This window comes from Poecilia reticulata, chromosome 17 (assembly GCF_904066995.2).
Source record: "Poecilia reticulata chromosome 17, P_reticulata-male-v2, whole genome shotgun sequence".
NCBI lineage: Eukaryota > Metazoa > Chordata > Actinopteri > Cyprinodontiformes > Poeciliidae > Poecilia > Poecilia reticulata.
Window position 1 is genome coordinate 26,835,467 of NC_088846.1, and position 17,490 is coordinate 26,852,956.

The following is a 17,490-nucleotide window of genomic DNA, read 5'->3' on the forward strand; positions in this document are numbered from 1 at the left end:
TCTTTTTTTTCCTCTCTCAATAAAAGCTGCATCTGGTCTGGCATTGTTTAGTTGTGATGCTGGTAGAAACATTCCTCAAAGTTCAACCATTCAGAGAATTTTGACAAATTTTATATTTTTCCGATTTAATGGGATCTTGTTTTCATTAATTTTTTTGACTGAAGTGTCGGTTTGGACAATTATTCCTTCTGGTTTTAAATGCTGCGTAACGAGGCATTTTGTAACCACATGCAGCAGCTGATTAGCATCTCAATAGCTCATAACATACCTGAACCAAATCCGAAATACCAGGAGTTGAAGAAGAAACTTCATGGATGCAGAGAGCCGGAGGAAGTTCAAACCTTCATCGTATCCCGACTTCCTGACTTTCAGTGACTTCCAGAAGGGCAGCAAACGCAAATGAGCTGGATTAGCAGTGCTAGCCAACAGATAATGGCGTCATCCAGGACATGTTTGAGTTGAGCTTAGCATGTAAGGCAAGTCTTTGGTCGGAAGCTTCTTTTATTGTGCACAAAACTGTCGAAAAAAATACGGTTTCGTCATTACGTGGCTTCCATAAAAAAATTTAAATCACACGTGAAAAAGTCAAACATGACCACCATGATCCTCAAGCTACTTCCGGTCGTGTTCTTCGTGGTTCCCGCCAGCGGCAACATCCGGTTGTTGACGTGACTGGTACGAAAAAACAAAGTCTATAGCAGTTTTTTTGGAGGGGGGGGGGGTCATCCTAGCGCCAAACCTTTATCGATTTTATTAATCCAAGTTTCCATTAAGCTCATTAATATCAAAATACCAAATTGCGCAGTTGTACATTCAATGGAAACAACCGGAAATCCTGCCGTCATCCACAACGACTTTGGAATAAATAATGTGTGTGTGTGTGTGTATATATATATAAATTGAGAATAGTACCTCCCACCTTGAAAATTCTGCTTTTAATAATGAGAGGTCACATTGAAAATTATTCAATTAGCATTAAGCTAGCTGCTACTTTCCTTATGAAATCCTAACGAAGCAGCAGGGGTGTACTTACTTTTCCAAATTAAACAAGCTTCCCAAACTTGGAGGTAATTTACAGCAACATTTGGAGACAAACTGTAGACGACAAAAAACAAACGACACATGCTGGTCGAAACACATAATGCCCTGGATTTTTATTTCATTTTGTGACATTTCAAAAGGATTTCTTTTGTTTGCGTGTGTGTGGTGGTTGGGTCTACAAAAAAAACAAACAGGAAACAGAGTCATGAATCAAACTGGGAAACTGGAATGGGCATTGGGATAGTGGTACAGACAAAGAAAAACTACAAGTAGCCTTGTTCAGTACCAAACTCTTCACAGAAGAGAGCACATTTTTTTTTAGGTTTTTATTTTTTCCCAAATGAAGGCACCCGATAACATGTGGTTCATGGCCTTTCAGCCTTCAGGATAGCTTTTTTTTTTCTTTTAAAGTAGAGAAAACGTCTAATTTCTTTTTTCAATTCATACATGTTTGTTATTACATAGAGGCTGGAATGATAAATGTCAGTTACTGCATTTTTTTTACTCCCTTATATATAGATATATATATTTCGTTTAGAGCAACAAGTAACAAAAGAATGAAGTTTTTCCATGAGCAAATTTAAAATAAAAAGTGGGGGAGGTGATACAAAAATATTTATTAAAAAAAAAAAAAAAACAATGAGATGGAGGAAAAACAATGAAAAATGAGGCCATCTAGTGGAAACCAAACGATAAAAATCATACAAAAGCAGCATCAGTCAATTAAAAAAAAAAAAATCATATAGTGCCTAGATACGTCAGAAGCAGCAAAGACTTCTGGGAAAGTCTTCATCCCAATTGTTTTGTTACTTGTCTCAGGAATAAAAAAATGTAAGGAAGAGCAAACAAACGCCTCGCCTACCGGCCTGCGACTCCTCAACACGACAAATATGGTGGAACAACAGAAACATGTTCAATGTTTTTAAAAAATATACGCAGATGTAGCTAAATGTAGCTAAACACTGACTACAGCTTGGGGGCACCGGTGAGAGGTACAGTGTATTTAAAATAAAAAAATTTAAAAAAAAACCCGACATGAATAGCTGGGAGAGGGAAGGTGGGGAGAAATAACTTTTTGTAAACACGGCACAATAAATAGATCCAACAGCAGGTTCTGCACCATGCATGTGATGACATACATTTTTCTGTGGTACAACTTTCACTCCTCGTTATTTTTGCACCAGTTGCAGTTTGTCGTTTTCTCTTTTCGTCTTTTTTTCTTTTTTTAACTTTGTATCTTGAGTGCAAAACATCACAAATGAACAATTCTGTATTCAAGTAATGTTATATACAAGAACGAGGGGCGGTGGTGGTGGGGCGGGGGTATTTTCGGGGCATTTAAAGGTGGGGCGGGGGTATTTATTACAAATATGCTGTACTGTACATATAATTGCCATATTAAGAATTTACAGACGATCTCTTATTAACAATTACAAACGGGGGCAGGGGGAAATTATGGGAGGGGAGAAGAAAAAGAAATTTGTACGAGACGAGCATTGCAATTAAGTCCCAAAACGGTTGCCGTGGAAACCCAACCTTGCCGTGCTCATTCAGCCACCACTTGCATTCACGACTAAACAAAATGATGCATAGCACCTTAAAAAAAAAAAAAAAACAAAGAGGAAAACAAAGAAAACCCTAAGGAAGAAAACGGCGCCGCCGCCGGGTGACGTTTCCCTCGCAGCCGGCGGCGGAGGCTACGTGACTTCCATGGCCACTGTGTTCTCTGACAGACTGTTCAGTGCTGGCTTGTCTTGCTCCAGATTCTCCCTGAAACGGGACAGAGGAGGCAGAGGAGCACCGTTAGCTTAGCGCTCACAGACGGCTTCAGGCTTTAAAGGTTTATTTCTGGAAGTGAGACAAACATCAGCAAAAGTGTTTTTGTTAATTCCAGGACGGACTCAATATTTAGTTCAACAGCATCAACTATTAACGTTTACGGCAGGAATACAGGCTCCAACAATAATAATTTTTTTTTACTTTGAACCCGATCTAAACAGTCTTTGGGAAGTTGACAGAAACCGGATCATTGGTTAAAACAAGACAAACTGACTCACTTTGGGTCCAACAACAAACTGAACCACTTGACTGTTTTTTGTAGTTTCAATCAGCCAAAAAAAAAAAAAAAAAACAAATCTGTCCAATCACATTCCAGCTTCAGCTGGTGAATATAGCGTGAAAATAAAATTATTTTTTCACAGCAGATCCAATTTAAGAATGTTTTTTCTTGCGTTTTTTAAAACAGAAAACACAAATGGCAGAAAACGTTAACAGAAAGCAGCTTTAATCATCCCGTCTGAATTGTATGACAGTATTTAGACCAGGCTACAAAATATTCTAATATCATTTATTCTGGTAATAAAACTTTATTCTCCCATTATTTCAACTTTACTGTCATGCGACTTAAATTATTTACAAATCCGAGATCTTAGGTATTTCATTAATATACAGTTTATACTGTTCTTTTAAAGACATGTATATTAAATTGGGTATATTTTGTTATGATGCTATAACATGTAAATCCACTGGGATTAAAAAATGACTAATCCGTTTTATTCCCAGAGCCAAACATGGAGAACAGTTTTTATGCTCTTCTAATCTGGAACAAACATCCAGAAAACTGTAGAACTGCAGAAACACTGAGCTCCTTCAATCAAAGCCAACATCTAATTTAAGAGTCGCCTTTAATTAGGATTTTTTCCTTCTTGATTGTAGAGAAAAGCTAATCCCTGTTGCAATAAGCAATAAATTAATCGCATAATGAATTAAAACAAATTAAATAATTTCCATTTTCATTATTTACCGTTTTTCTTTTCCCTCTTTCTCCCAAAGACTGGATGATAAAAATCTTCTGGTTTGCTGCTTTAGCCTCAGTCGACCATTTTTTGAAGAACAATTTTGTTTACAGAAATTTCATAATTAATCTTATTTGTCGTTTCTGTTGTTCTGTGTATTTTGGATATTTAAAATGTTTACAGTGTTAATCTCATTGATCTTTGACAATGTGTCCTCGCATTATTACCAATATTTTACAGGACAAAAGGTGTTTTCCTCACCTGGGCACCATGTCCAGCGGGGAGGTGGAGGAGGCGGCCACCTTGGGCTTCTGACAGTTGGCGGTTGCTGCGTGGGCGAGCTTTAAGGCGGATGTCGACATGGTGGCGCTCAGCGTCCGCGGCGCGTGGATGCGCTTGCCGGTGGGGATCGCCAAACGGAGGCTGTTGTTGTTTCCCAGCAGGACCTGAGTGGCGTTGGCGGCGGCGGCGTTGGCGGGTGGGTGGGCTGTGCCGTTGTTGTTACTGGTGGCGGAGCAGGGGTGGAGCAAGGCGGACGTCGGGGCGGCGGTGGGAGGAGCCGGGGCGGCGGGGGACGGGGACGCTGTGCTCGAGAGCGACAAGCCCTTGTAGACACCTGAGGTTGGGGTAAAAACGGGTGGAGGGGGGGCGGCGGCGGCGGTGGGAGGGGCAGGAAGGCAAAGAGGTGACAGGGGGAGGAGGGGTTTGGAGATGGAAGTTGAAATTATCGACCGTCTTTTAGAGGAAAATTAAATAAATTCTACTTTTTAAAAATGTTTTTCAAAGGAGCCACAGACAACTGCAAAATGTGAATTAAAACAAAAATTCACTTTAGCAAAACTTTACTGTGTATTTAAAAAGGAACCAATCTGGGTCTCTGTCACTTTAATGTTCATGCTCACAATTTTAAATCATCACTGCAACAGGTTTTCTGGGTGTTGAAATCTCTCAAGTTCATGTTTTCACTGCAAAAATACAAAATCTTACCAAGTATTATGTCTGATTTACAGTGCAAATATCTCAGGACACTTCAAACAAGAAAAACTGACTTAAAAATGAGTTTTCAGCAACAATATGAACTCATTTTATGCCAATAATTCCTTAACATTTGTGACAAAAAGTTTATGCCATTGGGAGATTATTTAACTTGTAACATGGGAAAAATGTCTAGTGATAAGTGAAATAATCTTCCAATGAAATAAGTTCTTTTTTAATCAATATTAATGCATCATTGACTGTAAACTTTTATATCTCACTGAAAAGTTACCAGTAAATTAGTTTTATCTCATTTCAAGTGCATTAAGAAATATGAACTAGAAACTAGAACTTTGTGTTTTTGCAGCGCTTTTGTTTTACAAAAAGTGAAAACACTTTTTCCTGTTCTGTTAATTTACCAACCTGCATGTTCATTTTATCTGAACTTTATACAAGCAATCTCATTTAGAGAGAGACTGATTGTGATTTTTAAAAAGGGGGCGGTTGACATGAGTAAACAATCGTGATTAATCGATAATTGAAATAATAGCCAAATATTTAGTAATCGTTAACTGTAGTAAACACCAGTTGAAAGAACACCAGTCAGAGCAGTAATTACACCAAATTGTACAGAAATACATGTGTGACTGCTCACAAAAATAAAAACCGTAATTTGGGCAGTTTGACTAGAAAACCCAGAAAATGACAGATTTGTTTTGCTTGGTGAGGATTTTAAAAGAGAAAACTTATTTATGTCACCATCTATAAAACGTTTTTTGTAGTTAAGCCCAGATTTAAGCAACCGCCAAGCGATGAAGGTTGCTTCCTGCTTCTCACCAGAATCCCAAATAAAGGAAGGCATCGGGTTTCATAAACTCTGGTTTTCTGCTTTTATTTGATCTTTGGGGAAATTTTAGGCGTTTCATCCAGCGACACTCTAGGGAGGAGCGTTTGTGTCGTCGGCTGTACCTGAGGAGAGGACGCCGTTGACTCCGCCTCCCAGGGCCAGCTCGTCCTTGGTTTTCAGAGCCAGCAGCTGTTCGGCGGAGACGAGGGCCGAGGCGGCGAAGTGAGCGCTGGCCTCGTCCAGCGTGTTCGCCAGGCTCTGCGTGGGGAAGAGAAGGAGCGTTTAGGAGAAACTCAGCGGCTGAGCGCGTGGCGGCGGCGGCGGCATGGTGGCGTACCGACCTGTGTGCTGTTGGCAGTGCTGTTGGCTTGGTGCTGCTGCTGGATCTGCTCCAGCTGCTGCTTGTGCATCAGAGACAGCTGCTCCTGATGCTGCTGGTACTGTTCTGCTGTGAACGCTGAGACAGAGGAGTCAAGTTAGCCATATGGGAAAAAATCACGTCTTTATCCCACACAGAGATAAAATACTGTAGAAAACCAGGCTGATTCCTTTAACCAAAAAGTATTAGTTTCTACTTTCTAACAGTGAAGCACCATGAAACAGCGACTGCTGGTCCTTTGTGTGTGAACGTAGAGAACCAAAAGATGAGTAGGAGATTTTGTATGTTCATAACTTCACACCAGGGCCGAAACGATCAATCAGATCACTTGTGATCACTTGTGATTAATTAAACAGCTGCAGGTACAACGGGGAGAAATAAGAGTAAAAAGAGACTCAACTTTTTTTATACTTGTTTAAAACTGAAACGATTAATCATGATTCATCAACCGTTGAATTAATCCGCAACAAATTTAATAACTGAATAATCGTTAACGGAGTTTATTACAGACTCGGGGGGGAGAAAAAACAATTTGCTGAAAGAACCAATTAACTAATTAAGCCAAAACAGTAACAAAAAAAATATACATTTAAACTTTTTATCCACAGTCAGTTTGGAGAAAAACAAACCAAGAGCAACTGGGACAACGCCTCAGTGTTAAAACATTGCACAATTCACACAAAAGGAAGAAACGAGTAGATTAAGTTCTGTTGCAATAGAACCTGATTGAACCTAAACGTTTCCTGAATTTGCCATTACTTAGTTTAGATTTTGAAACATTAATCATCTCAAAACTTTTTGTTTCGGTCTGATTTTAACACTTTCCAACAGACAGAAAATGAAACGTTTTACGTCCGAGAAAGAAAGACCAATCCTCTGGTAATATGGTGTGAAAACAACCGTCCAACCTTTTCATTTAACTTGGGAAATGTGGGAAGTATCTGCAGTGGATCCCAGTTTCAGCCCCTTTAAAAGCATCTGAACCTGCCTATTTTTACAGGTCAGACGCCGAACATGTCTTGGTGATATTACAGGCACACAGTGGACTGGGAATGAAAAGCCGTGAAACCAACCAGGTTCCCAAAACAACCAGCTAAACTTTTTCAAACATCAGGTGAGAACTTCAAGGTGTTTGGATCAAATCTGCGTCACTTCATTCATTTGTCTCTTAGCGTTTCTAAACAATCAGTTCGATTTCCCAGTGTGTGCAAACAGAACCAGTCGGTTATGAGTGAACCCAGAACCAGAACCTGTTCAGATGCAGCAGCACATCTGGTGTAAAGCTAAAGCTAATCTTCAGAAGCAGGAATTCAATCACATCCAACTCAGGAAAAAACCATTCAAATCCTGCTGTCGGTAAAGCATCAGCATTTTCCGCCCGACTCTTGGTTTTCGCCTCGAGTCTTTTGTTTTTTTACTTTTTATTGATTTCAAAGACTTGTTTCTCATGTCATGAAATTAAACGGCTCCATGCTTCTCTGAAATATTGATTTCTTCTTTCCCCGCCGACCCACAAGTTTTCCAGTCCACAGCATCTGAGATTACTAGTCCCTCTATTCTCCAAGTCAAACATCTGTTGGCATCTCCAGCATATCGCATTCCTCCAATCTAAAGTTTTAACTGCACCGCTGTAGCGTCGCTTCCAGCAGAACCACCCTGTTACTTTGACTCCTGCCTGGGTATTTTCATTACGGTGCAGCTTCACAAACAATCAATAACCAAAAGCATGCAACGCATGTAAAAACAATGCGTGCAGCACCAGATGCACCTGAATGCCTTCAGAGTGCGGCGTTTAGCCTGCGAGTCGACAGCAACGGATCCGGCGTGCGTCACGAATTTATTCAGCACATCCAGGTTTAATTGACGCCTCTGGGATTGGGAGGCGAGCTCAAACTTAAAAACAAGAACAAATCTTTCACAGAGCAAAAGGTGGGAGTCGGAGTAAACAAACGTAAAATTAAAGCAGATGCAGTAACGTCGTTAAAATAACTGATATCTTTACGTGATTGATACTGGAAGGATGAATTATTCAGATACTCGTTGAGACAAAATCGATGCAACCCGACTCATTTGTCTTTGCACAAATAGTCGCACTTCAACAACAGACACTCGGCTAATTAAAACAAAGAGCTGCTCCAACTTTAAAAACAACATGGAGAGAATCTACAGAAAAAAACATGAGCAACACTTTTTGGACAACCAGCAAAAAACAAATTATTTTGGGATAAGTGGGGTTCCCCAAGGTTCCTTCCTGGAGCCACTGCATGTTTCCAGCAGCTTAGCCATCTGGGTGAACCTTCAGAGCCACATAAAGACAGTTACAAAGTCGGCCTATTAGTTAAAAAACATTTCCATGAAAGGACTAATGCCCCAACAAGAGAAACTCATTCATGGTTTATTTTTAGTCGCATTTATTAGTGCAACAGCATCTTCACAGGTCTGCCTACACTGCAGCTAACTAATGCTAGTTAGCATAGCCACTGATGATGGCAGACAAACAGTTTTCCTGCAACAGCTAGATGATTCAGGGAGTACATGAGGATGATTGACAGCGCTAAGACCCTCCTCCTGGCTCTGATTGGTTGATTTTGGTCAGGAGCGATGCATTTCTTCAGACGACAGCAGCAGCTCAGGAAGGAGATCGAGCTTTTCACAGATTATTTGTCTCATAAACTAGAGGTGTACTGATTTATTGACAAGTCCATTTATCGGCACCGATTTCCTCAATTTTGGGAAATCTGATCGGCTGATACTTCCATGTGAAGCCGATCTCAACCACCTCAGCTCTAAAAATCAGCCTCTGTCTTCCGCTCTGCAGTCAGAGAGTTTTGTCTGACAGACCAGACCCACCAGGTCATTCCTGCACGTTTGCACTTAATAATCATCCCACAAAAAATCTGAATCGGCAGAGCAGGAAATATAAAGACAGGAAAACTGCAATCTGTGCAACTCTAGAAACCGTCATAACATGGTGGGAGTTTCAACAAATATGTTAAAATGTTTGTTTTTTTTTTTAATAAAAGTTACACGCTGCAGCTTTAATGAACTGCCACTTACCAGCAACGGGTGTGGGAGGAGGGACCACCCTGGCCGGGCGCTGCGATCCGAACGGCCGTCCCCCAGCTGAAGCGGCGAGCGGGCGCTTCACGCCTCGACTGATCCTCCTGAACAGCGGCTGGGCGTTGTCCAGCTCGTGTAGTGGTAGTGTCCGAGGTCTGAAGTGCCTCCAGCGGCACGACTTTATATTAGACAGTATCTGGCTGAGGTCCGAGCAGGGCGGCGGCGCCGAGGCGGGGGAACTTCTGTCCGAGGTATTTGTTTCTGAGGTACCGGCGAGCGTGTCGGGAGCCGGCGAGCGCGAAGTCGCCGAGGGAGGCGGAGAGGCGGGCGGCGGCAGGTCGGGCGTCTCCGGGTCCAGTTGGTGGAACGAGCCGTCGTGGTCCGAGTGCGCCCGGTCCAGTAACACCCTGCAGGCCCACAAGAACCAAATGGTCAGGAAAAACTTCTTTAATCGAATCAACAGTTCATGTAAGAAAATAAATCAGAATAACATCTGCCCTCTGTTCACATAAACATGGTGCTCCTCTTTTACAGTAATATTTCAAAAACAAATTCAACGTCTTATCGCTTCATGACGATGATTTTCACATTTAAATCCAGAAAGAGTAAACATTTAATATAAATGCATCTTTCTGAAGCATTTATTTTTATTAATTTCAGTCCCTTGTAAGTTATATTTGCTTTCTCTTTCTCCAAATCTGCTTGGTAAAAATAATTGATAAATCATGAAGTTTCATTAAGTTCAACTGTATAAATATTAGTTTTTTGTTTTTTTTCTGTATCCACTTGCAGTAATAAACATCTTTCTTCTGCAAAAGTAAAAATCTAATCTATAAACGTTTTACAGATATCAACTCAAAAACTGTTATATTTTAACTGCACAGGATTTCCATGACATTTCTTTGGTTTTTTGTATCTCCACTCCAACATGCGATCGAGTTTCAGATGAAATGTTGGAGCGAAGCAGAACCGACAGAACCGACCTGCCGCCTCGTCCCACGCGCCGCCGCGCCATGCCCAGGCAGCGGCGTGGAACCGTCAGCGTAGTGAGGCTGTAGCGGAAGCGCGCTTCGGCCAGGCCGCCGTCCCAGGCGCCGCTCCACGGCCAGCTGCCCACCAGGTCCGGACGGGCCTGGACACACAGAACCACAGCGGTCAGCCTGACCCGACCCTGAAAGGAACCACGTCTGCGGCCGATAAAAACCCGACCGCAGGCCAACAGCCGGTATCGCACCGTTTAACTGGGTTCACACACTTTTTCACACAGTAAAATTCAAGCACATTTCAAGAGTTTTCAAGGCAAGTTTCCAGACTTTTCCAGCACCTCACCTTGGAGATAAAAAATGATTATTTAAATTCACGATTACATCACACTCCTGAAAGTCATTTAAGGAAATGAAGTCAATTTTTGCCAGAAATGATTTTTTTATTTTCATCTAAAACATTTTTTGTTTCATCATGTTAGAAAAATGATGAAATATTATTTATTATTAATAGTTTTTGTGTTGTTATTCTGCACAGGGTAAAATTCATATGTGGCAAAATGTTATGTTTTCAAATGTTTAACACCTCATATGAGGGCAAGAGGGAAAAAAACAACAAAAAAATCCTGGAATTTCAATAATTTTCTTTAACGTTTTACAGACGATCAATAATTCATTGAGAAATTAGGAATAATCCATATTTATTACTTTGAAACAACCCAAATGAATTTTTCTGCTCAAATTATACAGAGAAAGCTACAAAACAGAATCTATAAAAATTAGTTCTCGCTACGTTTTCTGGTGTTTAGCAAATAAAAACTCAATGCAAGTAATTTTAGTCTGATTTAACTTCAGACAGGAGAAAAAAAATCCGTTTCCGTCTTTATTAGGTGAACAAAAATGTCTGGTTTCAACTCAACATTTTCTAATGTTGAGTTGAGTAGTGTTTTAATAAAAATTTCAAATGCAGTTTGAATATCAAGCACTTTCCAAACCTTGAAAACACCTCATTGAAATTCAACTCCAGGATTTCCAGCACCCGTTTCAAACGCGGTTTGTTTAAAGCTTGAGCTAAAAGTGTGAGGCTTACGGCGTAGTACTGGCAGCCGGCTCTCCTGCGAAACGCGTACGCGCCGTCGGGGTCGTTCTCCTCCTCCGCTTCCGAAGAGCCTGAGTGGAGCTGTGGGCAGAAGAGGTCAAAGGTCAGGGTTCCAGTCAAGCTCAAGGACAAAAAAAGTGTTTTCACAGTGAAGTTCTGTCGCTCTCAGAAGTGCAGAGATTTAAACTGGAACTGCACCAGAGAGAAGATGGGAATGATTTTTAAATTAAACCCAATAAGGTGGCGGATCACCTTCCCTTCATTAATACGAAAACAAACGGAAACAAAAAGAGAGATTCAGGGTTTCTGCTCATTATTATTAGACGTTGCCTGACAGCAAAGTCCCACACTTTACAAAGCAAATGTCTTGGTAGATGTGAAATAATATAAACTCATCCAGTAAAGGGAGTTTGTGTTAAGCGAAAAATGTAATATTGATGAAAAAGTACCAGTTTCATTGGCAGATTATTTCACTTACAACAGGGTAAAATCTCTTCTTCTCTTCCAATAATCTGCCAGTGGAACTGGTCATTTTTCATCAATATAAATCTTTTTTTTACTTAAATCATGCTCCCAATACTTTCTGAAAAGTTACTTGTAAGTTAATTTTGTCTTATTTCAAGTGTTCCAATATATTTGCCCTAAAAACTAAACCAAAATTATTTGGTAAGATTTTGTGTTTTTGCAGTGCAGACCTCGAGAAACTAAAATCAAACTCCATCGTTTGATCGCTGAGGCTGAGCTAACCCGTTAGCGCCTCACCTGGGAGAAGGGCTCGTCGTCGGAGCTGGGGAAGTCGTACTGGTTCAGGTCCTTGGCGTTGAACACGACCGGACCCGTGTGGTGGGCCATTCCCGACGACAACGGCAACATCTTCGGCTTCTTCTCGTACCTCCTCTTCGGCCGCTGGGGTTCTGCCTTCTCGGGCTGCAAGAGCAAAGCGTTAGTACAACGACGCTCCGGCGTAGCTAAGGCATTAGCCTTAGCGTTGGCGGTCCTGACGGCGGCTTCACCTTGGACTTGTAGTCCTTGGAGTCCAGATGGTCCTGGTGTCGGTACTGATTGGTGAGCGGAACCAGGGGGATGATCTGCGGCCTCACCAGCGCCCGCTCAGCCAGAACCTCCGCCATTATTTCTCCACCAAAGTCCGACATGGAGTTTCTGGAGACGGAAATGAAAGCATCAGTCTCCACTCTGAAATATTCCAGTAAAATTCAATAATTTTTCCAGGACCACACTTTAGAGACAAAAACAATACAAATAAACTAAAAAAAAGAGTTTCAGTTCACCGTTATGTTTAGTACAGTTAATGTTTTTTTGGTTTTACCATTTCATATCCTATAGCAGGAACAAAATTTTATGTTTTGAAGTGTTTCTCACTCACCCTCCACACCTGACTGACCCGAGAACAAAACACTAATTTAACACAAAAAAAAATCCCCAAATTTAAAACAATGTTTGTTTAAAATGTCAGATAATCAGAAGAGTTTCCAAAATGCCGGTTTAAACTTAATTTAAGTCAAATTTAAAAATACTTAATTGATCCAAAAGGGAAACTAAATGTTGTGGCAACTCATTAATTCAAATCCATCAAAGTTGTTGTGATGTTTAAATAAAAAGCTGTTGGGAATAATAAACATAACGTTGAAACAATTCAAAGAAACTATATTACGGTAAATCCCATTCATAGTCAAATTAAATGATTCCTAAATTACTGCCCAAGTCATTTTTTGCCGAAAGATGAATTAAGCAAAACATGAAATCTACAAAATACAAAGTTACAAACAAAATCTCTAAAAAGTGTCCTTGCCAAGTTTTCTGGCTTCTAACAAATATAAATAACTTCAGTGATTATAACTAAACCAAAAGAAGAAAAAAAAATCTTTTTATCAGGTGTACGAAAACATCTGGTTTTAACTGCAAATGATGTTTTCCATTATTTAGTCAAACATTTTGCATTTTATTATTTGAGTGTCAAGCACTTTCAAGAACTTTGTGCAGAAATCAAGCACCTTCCAAACACCTGACTGAAATTCCAGCGTTTTCCAGGATGTCGTGGGACCTCGGCTTTCTGCCTCGGCCCCGTTTGGGAAGCAGAACTTTGGGTCTGCAGCTGGACTCACCGCTTCTCGACGATCTCCAGCGTGAGGTGCAGCAGCTCCCTCTTGCTCTTCTCCCTCCTCTTGATCATCTCCAGGATGGTGACGGCGCGGCTCAGGTCCCTGCGCAGCTTCAGCATCTTCTCGTACGACGCCTCGTCGTTCTTACGGTTCTGAGCGAGGAAAGGCAGACGCAGATGTAAGGAGATGGTGAAAAGGGTTCAAGGTTCATGTTGGATTCATGGTCCTCAGTTAGGACTCAAGGCTGTGATAAATAAATGAACAAAACCACAAAGGTCTGGCGACAAAAACATGGAAACTCAGACTGTTAACGTTCTGAATACAAATACTCAAAATTACTACTTCAGCTTGGATTTGGGGACAAATGACAGACACTTAGAGAATAAAGAAAAAATGTACTAAAATATTGACATTATATGTGTGTGTGTGTGTAAAAAAAAAAAAAAAAGAGCAACCAGTAATTTAAGGAGTTTTTATATTTTTTAAAGCCAAACGGCCAAAAATTACTTTTTTAAAATAGTTGTCAATCAATTTTTACCTGCTCAATAATTGACTATTTTAGCAACTTTTCAGATAAATTAAATAGGCTTTTGTTAAATCAATTATTGGCCAGAATTGGATCACCACTATTATAAACCCAACATGATTAATTATTTTATCCTGAAACAATTAAACCAAACAGAAATTTGTATTTCACTGCATGTTTAGTCTCATTTAAATTCAACTTCTAATTTCTAATAAGATCCATCTCAGTTTTCCACAAACCAAACAGAATTTTAATTTCGTTTTATAATTAAATTCATTCATCAAAGCCTTGGTCAAAACTGAAAATGTTTTAAATTTATTTCTGTCAGAGAGAGAGAGAGAAGAAAAGCTGACATGTAAATCTCACGTTTTCTGTGTTTAAGGATAAAAGTAAAGCTGCAAGTTTTTCCATGTTGTATTTGCTTCATTTGTTCACGTAAACAAACCATAAGCAGCAGTTGAACCACATCCAGACGTCTCATAACTGAATTAAGACGACTAATCAGAGAGAAAAGAAAAACGCCTCTGATGCTGATGTTGCTTTTGTTGCAGTTGAATAACAGCCTGATTAGTTCATTAGAAAACTATTGTGATAAAAAACAAACTGGATTAAAACGCTTCAACGAAACAATAATATGAGCCACAGAGTCGGCCGTCCACGTTAACCAGCAATTTAATGTGACCTAAACTATTAGGTTTAAAGTTTCTGCAGGTCCGACTCACTGACCAGCACATCAGACGACCAAAGTCTGGTTCAGGGGCCATTTGCAGCCCCTGGTATAATTATTCATGGCCCCCCAATATAAAATCCAAAGACTGTGAAAATTTGGTTCTCAGTTCATTCACTTAATGCAGACGGACAAAATTTTGAATATTTTTAAGGGGAGATTTTTACAGAATTTTTAAAAATGGAAAACGTTAGGTAAAACAAAGTTTTGTCTTTTACCAGACACATTTTTCCCAATGTTTAGATTTTATTTGAAGGGAATGTGAAGTTGGATCACAAACCTGCAGCAACATTTGGTAAAATAAAGCTGGAGTGAATCTATTCATTAAACTTGGCAACTTTTTCAAATAAAGTGATTTTTTTTTTTTACTTAATCAGGAAACATGATGTTAGTCAAAAGTTTCATGACCGACAGCAAGTTTCCCAGCAGAGTCTGATCCACCTGTGTCTATTTTTAGCTTTTCACATGAAGAGTTCACTGCGCCAACGTCAGAGCTGAAGTATGCAGAACATTTACGTCCCTGCTGCCTGGATCCACCCAGTCTGTTCACGTTTCACCAAAAGAACAAGGAGGAAACGGAAAAGAAAAAAGAATCCCCTGCAGGTGGAGCTAAGAGCAATAAAACACCTTCATGACTCAACAGCTTATGCAGTAAAAAACCTAAAACATGTGAAAATGAGTGCAGGGTTTGGGAAACGAACCTTCCTGGTCTGCATCTTCTCGGTGCGCCGTCGGAACGCCACGTACGGGTCGCCGGTGCTGGAGCCGTCCCGCTTCTCCTGCTTGACGGTGGGGATCAGGGAGTTGGCCTTGCTGTTTTTCCTCTTGCGGCTCCAGTAGTCGAACACCTCCTTGATGAGCTCGTCGTCCTCCTTCAGCAGCAGCTTGGCTTCGGGGAGACTCACCAGCTGGGAGGAGAAAACACCAGAAACGCGACTCAGATCGCCGAGTCTTTAGCGGCTTCCAGCTGCGGCGCGGCGGTGAAAGCTCACCTGCTGACCGCTGCCTTTCTCCAGCCGGTCGATCATCTCCTCAAACTGAAGACAGCTGATCTCCATCTTCTTCTTTAGCTTGTTGACGAAGGCCTCGTCGTCCGTGTCCAGGTCGTAGTCTGGCTGCTCCGTGTCCAAGCTGAAAGCTGCAAAAAAAATAAAAACATTATTTTATGGACATCAGAAAACGGTTGTGAAAATTCCAACAATGTTTCAGTCATTAAGCTGAACAAAAACAAACAGCAGCTCACAATAAAAGTCCGTCAGTCTCCTGGGCCAGAAAAACGTTTTGAAGAAAATAAAGTCATAATATTGTACGAAAAAAAAAAGTTGTACGAGAAATAAAATCATGTAAGAATAAAGTGTCACAAGAAGAAAGCAAGAAAATCAGAGGAAAAAAATGATAATACTAGTCATAAGACAAAAAGTCATAATACGAGAATAAAATCAAAATATTTACAGGAAAAAAAATTATATTAGTAGATTATATATAACGTGATAATTTTACAAAAACTCAGACAAAAAATTAGAGATACACAGACATGAAAATATGGGCAGATATCAATATCCGATATTAATACTTCAATGATGGCCGATTTACTGATGTACTACACATTTCACTACCATTTTTACACCTTAAAGAAAAAAAACAAAACAAAAACTCAACCAGAAACAAACAACAATAAGAAAAAAAAACCCAAAAACAACTGGTTGTTCTGAACGGCCCAGTTTTATTCCTCAGTCATAAATGTAGATATAAATATCAGACGGGTGCTGATATATCGTTCATCCCTACAAAAAAAATTAAATTAGATGCGGAACGTCGGTTTTACAAATGGAAAATACTTCACCATTAAATCATCAGACTTTGAAACCAACAACTGCGTCCATTTCAAAGACAGAATCCCAGACTTGATCTCGATAACCACTGAAGTTTAATTTAGTCATTTTGACCTTTTACAACGTTTTCCTGCATTAATAACTCCTCAGATCATCCAGGCCAGTCATAACTGGCCGACTCAAACCGTTTCAAACAACCAGCTTCAAATATCCAAAACATTATAAAGAAACCAGGTAGCATTGTGCTGTGAGGTCAAAGGTCAAGCTAAATACAGGCAGCAGCCCCCATTTATCAGAAACAGAGGAGACCAAAACATCTGGGACGTGCCGGACATCACAGTCTGGACGATCATCAGGCTTAATGAGACAAACTTTGACCTTTCGGATAAATGAAGGATTGATTCCTGCAGCTAATGAGAAGCAGCACTATCTGTGTTTATCCATTAAAATGCTTTTAGGCAGTTTGCCAAATGAAATTCAGATTTCTCTCACTGAACCCCCAGCAGATTATTCATCTCCGATCCGACGCTTCAGACACAGATTTAATCAATAATATTGATTAAAAAACTGGAGAGAATATCTCCTCTGACTCTTCTGGGGTGAATTTAGTGGAAGTCAGGTGAGAGATAAACTGATCAGATCAATAAACCTCACAAAAACTTGATCACATCTCACTGACAAACATATCGGCTCGGAATGAGAACAAATAAAACGGCTTCAGAAGGAACATTTACTCTGATTCGAATCAGACAATTTCAATTAAAAGCAGCAGCTGTTACTGTGGAAAAACTCCAGATTAATCATTTCTGATCTTCAGGATGATGAGGATTTCCTTCTGGTTCAGGAGAAACCCATAAGAGGAGCAGCTGTGAGCCGGACCAGACGTTTCATGTCCACCTCCAGCGTTGGCGGCGGCGTTTGGAGAACAGCAAATTGCTTTTCTTTGAGAAACAATCGTGGAAACCAGCAGTGACACAGAAACGCAGAGCGATCCGGCAAACTCATTTCCTCCGAGATTACAGGGCGAGGAAATCTCCCCGACAATCTGCAGCTAACCAGGACTTTAGTTAGCGATTAACTGGATTCAAAAAGCTGGCACATCCTCA

At 40.4% G+C, this 17,490-nt stretch overlaps 1 protein-coding gene across 2 annotated transcripts in view; it reads right to left on the reverse strand.

Moving 5' to 3' along the window:
• Positions 1 to 1,129: 1,129 nt before the first annotated feature.
• Positions 1,130 to 17,490, reverse strand: part of LOC103479473 (enhancer of polycomb homolog 1-like) — a 37,754-nt gene continuing 21,393 nt past the window's right edge. For both annotated transcript variants that reach the window (XM_017310179.2, XM_008433904.3), the window contains 12 exons: positions 15,545 to 15,690; positions 15,254 to 15,460; positions 13,303 to 13,451; positions 12,193 to 12,340; positions 11,942 to 12,106; positions 11,171 to 11,260; positions 10,081 to 10,229; positions 9,095 to 9,504; positions 6,000 to 6,115; positions 5,781 to 5,916; positions 4,098 to 4,452; positions 1,130 to 2,811 (listed from right to left, as the gene is read on the reverse strand). In XM_017310179.2, the coding sequence (XP_017165668.2) occupies positions 2,739 to 2,811; positions 4,098 to 4,452; positions 5,781 to 5,916; positions 6,000 to 6,115; positions 9,095 to 9,504; positions 10,081 to 10,229; positions 11,171 to 11,260; positions 11,942 to 12,106; positions 12,193 to 12,340; positions 13,303 to 13,451; positions 15,254 to 15,460; positions 15,545 to 15,690 (2,144 nt within the window). In that variant the 3' untranslated portion in view covers positions 1,130 to 2,738. The remainder of the gene's footprint in view (positions 2,812 to 4,097; positions 4,453 to 5,780; positions 5,917 to 5,999; positions 6,116 to 9,094; positions 9,505 to 10,080; positions 10,230 to 11,170; positions 11,261 to 11,941; positions 12,107 to 12,192; positions 12,341 to 13,302; positions 13,452 to 15,253; positions 15,461 to 15,544; positions 15,691 to 17,490) is intronic.